A 9,152-nucleotide genomic window follows, 5' to 3' on the forward strand; every position below is an offset into this window, starting at 1 on the left:
TTTAACTATTGAAACAACCTGGTTCCCATGTGAAAAGACAACTGTCTCCATTTTTTTCTATTGAGTCGGTATTTTACCAGGAAGTCCCTTGAGATAAAATATGTTTTTCAAGAGAGAGATGTTGAATCACAAATTAACTCTGACAGATATTTTTTAAAGCTGAGCTCAATTTCACCAGACAGGTCTGATTACTGATAGACATTTAACATCAAGAGAAAGTCTAAACAGAACCTGCTTGACAACAAACAGCGGGCTAAAGACTGAAAAAAGCTACAGCAGAGTTTCAAAAAATTATTACAAGATCCCATAATAAAGTCAGAGATTTTATTGATTTAGTTTGGAAAGGGCTGCAATGCCATTTTCAGGCTTTGAGACTCCAGCAAGCCAGAGTGAGGCCCATTATTTATAAATGGAGAAAATGCAGAATTGTGGTAAACCTTTCCAGGAGAGGCTGTCTGGCCTACCATAAAAAGATAATGAAGCACCTATAAAGGACATCACAAAATAAACCAGAATAACATCTAAAGCTTTGTAGGCCTCCATTGCCTCAATTACAGTCAGTGTTCATGATTCAAGCAGAAGAAATAAACTCTGAAAAATTGGCATTCGTGAAAGAGTTTCAATACAAAAACCCCATCTGACCAAAATGAACACAAAATTGGTCTCACATTTGCCAAAAAACATCTTCATGATCTTAAGTCTTCTGGTAAAATATTCTGTCGACTAGCAAGATAATGATTTAATTTCCTGGAATGAGTGCATGCTGCTATATTTGGTGTAAAGCTAAAACAACATTTTGAGGAAAAAAATAAAACAACATGATAGCAACAGTTAAATATGGCAAGATAGCTGCCATGTTGCCATTAAAAAGAACCATGAAGTCAGAAAATCCTTCAGGAAAATCACTGACCTTTAGTGTGTGACCCTAAACTAATTCATACTCAAATTATGTTGCATGACAGTGACCCAAAGCACATTATGAAGTCAATTCCTGAGCTACTACAAACAAAGTTAGAATTCTGGAGTGGCCTAGTCAAAATGGAAACTTGAATCTAATTGAGATACTGTGCCTTAACCTTAAAAATGAACATCCATGGTCAAAATTTCTTCAATAGCTGAAGAAAGCAACTTTGCAAAAAAAAAAAATAAAAAAAGGCTGGTTTTCCCCACAGATGCAAAACACTCACTCACTAAACTGCTGCCATTGAGCCTGTAAAATAAAGAAATTAATATAAATGAAATTACACAATGAAAAACAACAAGGAAGACATACACACCTCTCTCAAATGCACATTCTCCAAGTGGGCATCAGCTTCCTGGGCTGCCATGGTAGTTATGCCTGTTCGCTGTCCTCGTCCACACTGTCCCTGACCCTGAAGCATCTCCAGCAGCCTCTGGATACTCTCGTCTCGTGCACCCAGCGTCTGCTTCTGGGAGTCAATTCTCATCTCCATCTCTTCCATAGTCTTCCTCAGCAGGGACAACTCATTGGCTTGACGGTCATGTTCTGACTGCAGTCTGAAGAAGTTTTCCTCTGTTGGATCCTGAGGAGGAGGTGAAGAAAAGCCGTCGCACCCAGGCACCTGACAGGGGCTACATGGATAACGGGGGCTAGAGCTGGGCAATGCTCCCTGACTAGGACTGTAGAGGGGCTGGCTTGGACTGTTCCTTTGTCCAAGCTGAAGGGTGTTGGCTGGGCTAAGTCTCTGTGTGGCTGCCAATGTATTACACCCATAGCCAGGACTGTGAATGATGATGTCAGCCTCTTGTTGCCTTGGATTGTAGGTGTTTGATGGACTGGCTTTGGGGCTGTTCCTTGGTGCGGGACTGTGTAGGTTTATGGAACTTTGTCTGGGACTGTGGCCAGGACTGAGCCCCCCTCTGTACTCTTGGTCCATATGGTGTTCTCGGTAGGAGCTGCTCTGCTGCCGCTGTTGCCGCAGGCGACTGTTTGTCTCTCTGTGAGCTCTCAGCTCCTCCTGTAGCTCCTGAACTGTCAAAGGAAGTTGCTGCAACCACAAAGTGAAATTTTTTTCAGTAATCATTCAAATTCAAAATTGCCAAAACTGAGTACAACACATACACACATATAAAAATAGTGAGTGTCTTAAAAACAACAAATAAAACAGACCTTATTTCTTCTTATATCCCCCAGCTGTAGCAGAATGAGATAAAAGAAACAGGTACATAATGCCAGTAAAGCTACAGGGTGGTAGTTACACAACTACGCCACAAGGGGGCGGTCTTTCTGTTAGAAACACGTAGGTACAAGGAGCATGGATTTGTAGTGGACATACCATTAGAGTGGAAAGGTAGAATATAGTTGGCTATTTGTTTGAACTGAATTCACTGTTATACTTACTAGAGTTAAATAGAGTTAAGGAAACTAGAGTTAAATACTTGAATATAGTTGTCATATTCTAAATGACTAAAATAAATCAATATTGTTTGACAACAATATTCTGTTTTTATTACAAATAAAAAAAAATATGTCAAATGTGAATTAAGCTAATCTTATAAATCTCTAAAGTTGACTGTAAGTAATGATAATGTTTCAACAAGATTATTAATTATTAAGAACAACATGAATATTCCTTGGACAGGTGTCTCTGACATATTTATGTTTTCCATTATTCAAAGAGCATCAAAAAGGGACAAATCTAATTGAACATCTGGAAACCATGAACAGCAAAGCAAATAATAAAAGATTTCTACTCGACAAGAAGCTGGAAATGAAAGTTTTATCACAATCAAGATTACATTTAGAAGGGAAAGACATAAAAGGTTTTCCACAACCCAAGTTTTCATAATGCCTACAGCTGTTTCTGTAGCAGCTGTGTCTTTCGGTATTCATTTTCAGGGATTTGTGCTTTAACTGCCACCTCTTTTTTAGAAGAAACAATAGCAGTTCACACAATTTTGTACATACAAAACTGTGATAATAAGTTCAGTGTATGTTATTCCTAAAATTGTAACATCTGACAATTTGGTGATAGATTCTTTGTACTTGAGGGACAAAATAAACCAGACCAACAAGCAGCTGACGACTTTATTTATTTATGTATTTATTCATTTATTATTTTATAACTTTTTAATCTTTGAGTCATTGCGTGTTTTTGGGGGGTTTGCAGGGGAGAACCAGGTCATTACTATCTCAAAATATATATATATATATATACATTATTATTCTTTTAAATTGGAGCATATTAATTGAACTATCAAGGGGCTACTTTAAAGGTTCAGTTGATTTCATTTGTTTATTTTTTGTTTGTTTTGTTTTGCTTTTTGTTTCCAAAATCTTTAACACAATTAAAACGAGGAAATTCTAAATAATGGTTTCATAAAAATAAACTACATCAATGACAATGATAATGACAGGTGTAAACTATATTGCACATAGTAGTCAATCAGAAGATTCATAACCTTTTGGACGGCATCATTATTTGTCCAATGTTTTAGTCAAAAAGACAATTCTGCCAATCACATGAGTTTTAATGCTTTACATGGACTGTTTTTTCCCCTACACTTTTGACTTCATGTCCTCGGGACAACAATTTATCAAGTGATTGTTACTTCCTCAAGCCATCCCTCATCCTGACCACTGACAGATAAAGCTTCACTCTGGCAGCATAAAATAGGTAAAACTAACATTTTTTGTCAGAGGACAAAAAGGACAGAAATGTAACAAAAAGGATTTTACTGCATGCTTCAAAAAAAAGTATTTGGTCTCTAACAGATTTCTTTGTTCTTATTTGTCCGGGGTTTTGTCACACTCAGATGCTTCAGATTGACAAACAGATTTTAATAACAAATATAACCAGACTTATTACAGTTTTCAAATTATGATTGCATTTATTTATTTAAAAAGTACTTCCCTCTTTTAAACTTATAAGTAAGTAAATGTAAGTGACATTTCTTTGTGAGATTTATCCATCTCGAAAGCCACACCCAGGCCTAATTATATATGCACCTGTAGAATAAAATTGTTACTTAATAGAAAATTAAAAATCTCAAAAAGCAAACCATAATAACTCACCCTAAAGAATTGAAAAAAAAAAATCAGATGAAAACAGTGACTGACATTAAACTATAAAGGGTTGCAAAGTCATTTCTAAGGGTTTGGGTCTCAAGTGAACCACAGTGAAAGCCTAGCATACTCTGACATTTGGCATAAATTTAGATTGGTACTACTTTTTCTTCTTCATTTTTGATTTCCAGCTTTTTTCATTTATTACATGAAATCCTCATTTGAAAAAAAGTCATTTTTAATTAGCCCTTCTTGTTTGATAGTCAGAAACATTTAAGTGTGGCAAAAATATCAAAAAATGTGAGGAAGTCTGTAAAATAGCAAATACTTTGTCCGACCACTGGACATGTCGTAAATGTTCGGACAGATCTGACATGCAGATTTGTGTAACAGAGTCTTTCAGACAGTAGAGTCTGGCTGGTTTTGATAGTAATAATCTATGCAAAAACAATTAAATTTGTTAGGAAAACCCTTTAATACTATGTCACTAATAGTAATTATTTGTGGGAATCCTTTACTTCCCACAAATAAGCCAATACTCTGATTTCTGTGCTCTTGTGCAGAAAGTGGGGAGTGCCAAGGACACAGAGTGAAAATACAGAAGAGCGAGGCGAGTGAGTTTATGGATAATCAATGCAACATCTCACACTGAATATTAAATTAGAGTAGGAGGACAGTCCTTCTCAAAGACACACGCAACTGAAACTGTAGATACTCAAATGCTAATGTGCACAGTGAACACATTCACAAATCAAAGAAACACATACACACCCAACACACAAATGGCCGGAGGGGAAAGGTCAAATGAGTACGGGTGAAAGAAAAGGTGACATTCCTTATGGTAAACTGCAGCTATTGGGTAAGATTCACCTGTTTTCCAGAGACTCACAAAATGATAAAAAGTTCACAAAAGGAGGGGTGAGAAATGGGGGAGAAAAATGGAAAAGAAGATAAACTGAACTGGAGGTAAGTGAGAAGATAAAGGGTGACCTTTTCTTTTTTTTTTTTTTGTAAGAGTTGGAGACACTGACTTAAAGTGTTGGCTGAGGCACAGGGAAAGACATGGTTGCTCTTTAATGAGTGGTCAAATCAATATTGTGAAGAAAACTGTGAACAACTTGAGCTCAACAGCTGTGGGCGGGTGTGTATGAGAGACGGACAATGCCAGAGAAAGACACAAGCAGAGACAGAAGGCAACACAAAAAACATGTTCTCTGACTATGACCATTTGCTCTTAATTTTAGCTGCTTTTTTAAAATTGCTTTCGAAGCTTTAAATTGCTTGGAAAGAAATGCATAAATTAATATCAGGCAACTAAATTTGGTTTGGTTAAGGTAGAATGACCTTGTTCACAGAGTCCGAACAGATTGCGCAAATTAAAATGCAAAGGTGCAATCAAGGACAAGTCAGCTCACCATGTTTCAGATGAAGAAAATTATGTTAATCAGCAGTTTTTAAGCATATTTGAGAGCAAAAAGTCTAATTAATACTTCTCTCCTTTTTACATTTTCTGACTTCATGTGTCATGCATGTGTGTATAGTTACAGTATAGTGCACTTACACTTTATGACCAAGTGAGATGAAAAAGCAAGAAATAAAAAAATGCAGAGGAGGCTCCTTGGTTAGGAGAATGCAGATATTGTTTTTTGTATGTGTAAAAGCAACAAAACAATGAGAGTTCCAGCTTCTGCAATTTGCAAAACCTCTAACTTTTTTTTTTTTTATCGGAATAGCATTACTATGTAATATTTGGATTTTCTTCTAGAAAAAGAACAGACACACAAAGATGTCAAATGCCCGATAAAGAGAGAAACAGAAGGGCACTGAGATAAAAAACCAAGGGAGGATAAACAAAGAAGAGACACTACACAGTCGCCATGCAGTGGGTGAGGCAGACAGATGGATAACACCTCTGAATGAGTGGGACAGACTCCGGGGGAGAGACTGCACATAACACACTGGTCACCATTCCTTCAGCAAGAATCTGTGAGCCCTTTGAGAACCCGGCAAACCCGGCAAACACCTTGAGCAAGTTCCCATGGAAACACATGGAGGTAGCATGGAAAACATTGTTAGTCAAAACGGCAGCCAAGGTACTCAGTGTAACCTTGAAGATGAGAACAAATGGTGTTTTGACAGAGTGATTTTCAGAGATGAACACAAAACATCTGAATGTAACTAATGAAGAAACTCACTGAAATTACTTTTTGATATTTTGTCACCTTACAATAACTATGTGTTTCCTTGGTATTCCTTATCATTCTATAAGGAAGACCAACACAAAGGAGTGCACAGCTATAAAGTTGAAGGAGATTGCTAAATGTTTTTTCAGTTTTTAACTATTTAACTAAGAAAAATAAGTGGCATTGTATTAACCACTCCAAATCCATACCAGAACCACATTTTACTGTGCTAACAGCTGTAGAACCTCTGGGGAATGTGTTTTCATACATACCGGAATTAATTGCTTATTCTTCTCTGCAAAATATCTCAAACTCAGACACAATGGTTAGTTAATGAACAATTTTTTCCACACACTCTCAAGTGGCTTTAGTAGAGATGCAACAATCTACAGGCTAGAGATTATAATGGCCCTGTATTTTCATTCTAAAATGCAACATCATGTACTTTGATGCACTTCCTTCATTTTCCGTTGCTACCTCTTTACAAAAGAGTACTTTTTGTACTTTACTTTTTGTACTTTACAAAAGTACAGGATGTTTTCTGAGGATTTGCTCTTGGACAGAAAAAGTCAAAAGAAGTTCAGACAGAAAGCAAGAAACAGAAATCCGTATTGGGCAAGAAGCGCAGAATTGGTGCATCTTCAATACTTAGGCTAACGGCAATTCAGAGAAGTTCAACAAATGCAAACCAAAGCTCCAATTTTCATTTTAAACCGTGTTTAAAAACCATGTAAGATTTCTTCCTTTTTCTTTACAATTATACATCATTATTTGCTGATCTGTATCATAAAATCTGAATAAAATAAGTTGAAGTTTGAGGCTGTAATATGTAAAAGTTCAAGTGGATAAGGCACTGTAGCTGTCTGCTTTCTCACCTGTAAATCTTCTTGGTTCACTCTGCACTGTTCCTTTAGAGCTGGCGTCCTAACGCCCTCTTCACGCCTACTCCCCTTGTCTCTCTTTACATCAGGGCTCCAGAAATTAACACTATTCATGCCAGGGCCTGTCTTTCCATCCCTCCCTCCATCCAGTTCCCTCCGAAGACTTTCATTCTCTCTCTGCAGATCCCTCAGCTGAGCCTGGAGATCACAGGGGGAAACCTCTCCCCGATCATTCAAATCCAGTGTTTGTGTGCATCTTCCAGACTGCCGTCGCAAACTGGAAGTTCCTGTAGAAAACACAGTTTGGTCTCCACAAGAGTCTGGTATGTGATGCATACCAGAGGCTGTGATGTTTGGGGTGCTTCTAATTGCTGTACTGCGGCCAGTGGAAGATGAGCGGCTGGTACTCCGCCCTAATGTCATGGTACTTTTAGGGTATCCACCAGAGGGTTCCAAGGACTCCCGCTCATTGGGATACATGGTGCCAGAAGTGGCATAGGCCGCACTTAAAGACTGGATATTCTCCATGGACATGGTTTTTCCCCCTGGAGCTGTTGCTGAACCACGAGTTGATCCTTTATCTGCTGTTGATGTGTTGACTTTGAGTCTGGGACCAAGCTTTGAAACTGAACCTTGTGCTCCGGTCAGTTTAGCTGCTGGTGGAGGCCCGCCCCCTGACACAGAGCCAGGCTCAAGTCCTGATCGGGACCCAGGACCTGAGCTGACAGCCTGTTTACCTTTCCCCTGCTTTGTAGACCTCGAGAAGCGTGAATGAGATGAGCTACCATCATTTTGCCCACCACTCTTTGCAGCAGCAGCAGTCAGCTTGCTGTGCGAGGCCTTGGCTCTTATGTTTAAAGGCATGGTTGTATGGCAAAATATAACATCTGGAAGCAAATTGTCACAGACAGGAAAACTGGGATACCCATTTGTGGAATAAGAATAAGCAATGGGAGTAATAAAGGGCACTTATTTACTTGTCCATATCTGACTGTGCATAAATTGAGACTTATTTAGTCTTTTGTGAAGAAAATGTGAGGCTGTTGGCAGTGATGCTCCAAGATGTCTTGGACTTTTAGTTACACTGCAGGTCATCATGGATTCTAGGCAGCAAAAAATAAGACAGACACACAAGAAATACAAAAATACAACAACAAGAACAAGAATAAGAGATTAAAAATGGGCAAAACCAACACAACTATAAATAGTAACCATTTGTGTACTTACACTAATACAGTTCTTTTCAAAAAAGGTGATCAAAGTTGTAAACTCTACTCAACAACTTCAAGATTAAGTGTCTTTCTTCCCACTGCAGACATTGCAAATGTTGGGAGGACTGGATATCAACTTATTTGCTAATAATGAAATTATAGATCAGTAGCAGAATACAGAAAACAACTAATTGCTCTTTAATCAGCACTCACTGTGTCTTAAGTAGAAACCATAAAGCAGTATCCCAGTCTCTACATCCCAAAGCAAAAGTGAAAAGGAAGGAATTTAGCACCACAGAGTATTAAATGAGAACTTAAATGTCTGCAGAGGTCTGACAAAAAAGAAAACATTGTGCGGAATGCTTTGGCCTCAAGAGACTCCAAAGAGAATTGAAAGACCACTCTTCATTACATCCCATCCCTCTGGGTCAATTTCAAATTGACAGTCAGACTTTGCAAAGCTGTACACTCCTTGGGCTTCAACTATAAATAGGGGATGAAAAATAGGTACTTTGAATTTAGGCCAAATCCTACTTGGTATATTATGTGATAAGAAATCAACATGCAATCAGCAGACTTTCTTAATACATGTGTATGTATCATATTAAGTGGTGATAAAGAAACTTCTTGGATTCAACATGTTAAAAACAATACTATATTAACATTTTCGGAAAAATAAAAATGTTCCCTTAGAGACCCAGCATGTTGGGGGAGCAGACATTGAGAACTGACTATAAAGCAGAGGCAAATAGAAATCATAATCCCTCCTCTAATCTAAGAGGATTGGGTATTTGGAGTCCCTATACAAGTTACAACTGAGGGACTGGTTAAATCTGCCTGTCAATCATAA

The 9,152-nt window shown here is 37.9% G+C and overlaps 1 protein-coding gene across 1 annotated transcript in view; it reads right to left on the reverse strand.

Moving 5' to 3' along the window:
• The window catches only part of LOC122831634 (ELKS/Rab6-interacting/CAST family member 1-like), a 156,567-nt gene extending 148,593 nt beyond the window's left edge, over window positions 1–7,974 (reverse strand). The window contains exons 1-3 of the mRNA XM_044117983.1: window positions 7,086–7,974; window positions 2,132–2,155; window positions 1,278–2,009 (exon numbers count right to left, since the gene is read on the reverse strand). Of these exons, the coding sequence (XP_043973918.1) occupies window positions 1,278–2,009; window positions 2,132–2,155; window positions 7,086–7,955 (1,626 nt within the window). The 5' untranslated portion in view covers window positions 7,956–7,974. The remainder of the gene's footprint in view (window positions 1–1,277; window positions 2,010–2,131; window positions 2,156–7,085) is intronic.
• Window positions 7,975–9,152: the final 1,178 nt, after the last annotated feature.

The sequence above is a fragment of the Gambusia affinis genome, linkage group LG01 (assembly GCF_019740435.1).
Source record: "Gambusia affinis linkage group LG01, SWU_Gaff_1.0, whole genome shotgun sequence".
In the NCBI taxonomy this organism is placed as follows: domain Eukaryota; kingdom Metazoa; phylum Chordata; class Actinopteri; order Cyprinodontiformes; family Poeciliidae; genus Gambusia; species Gambusia affinis.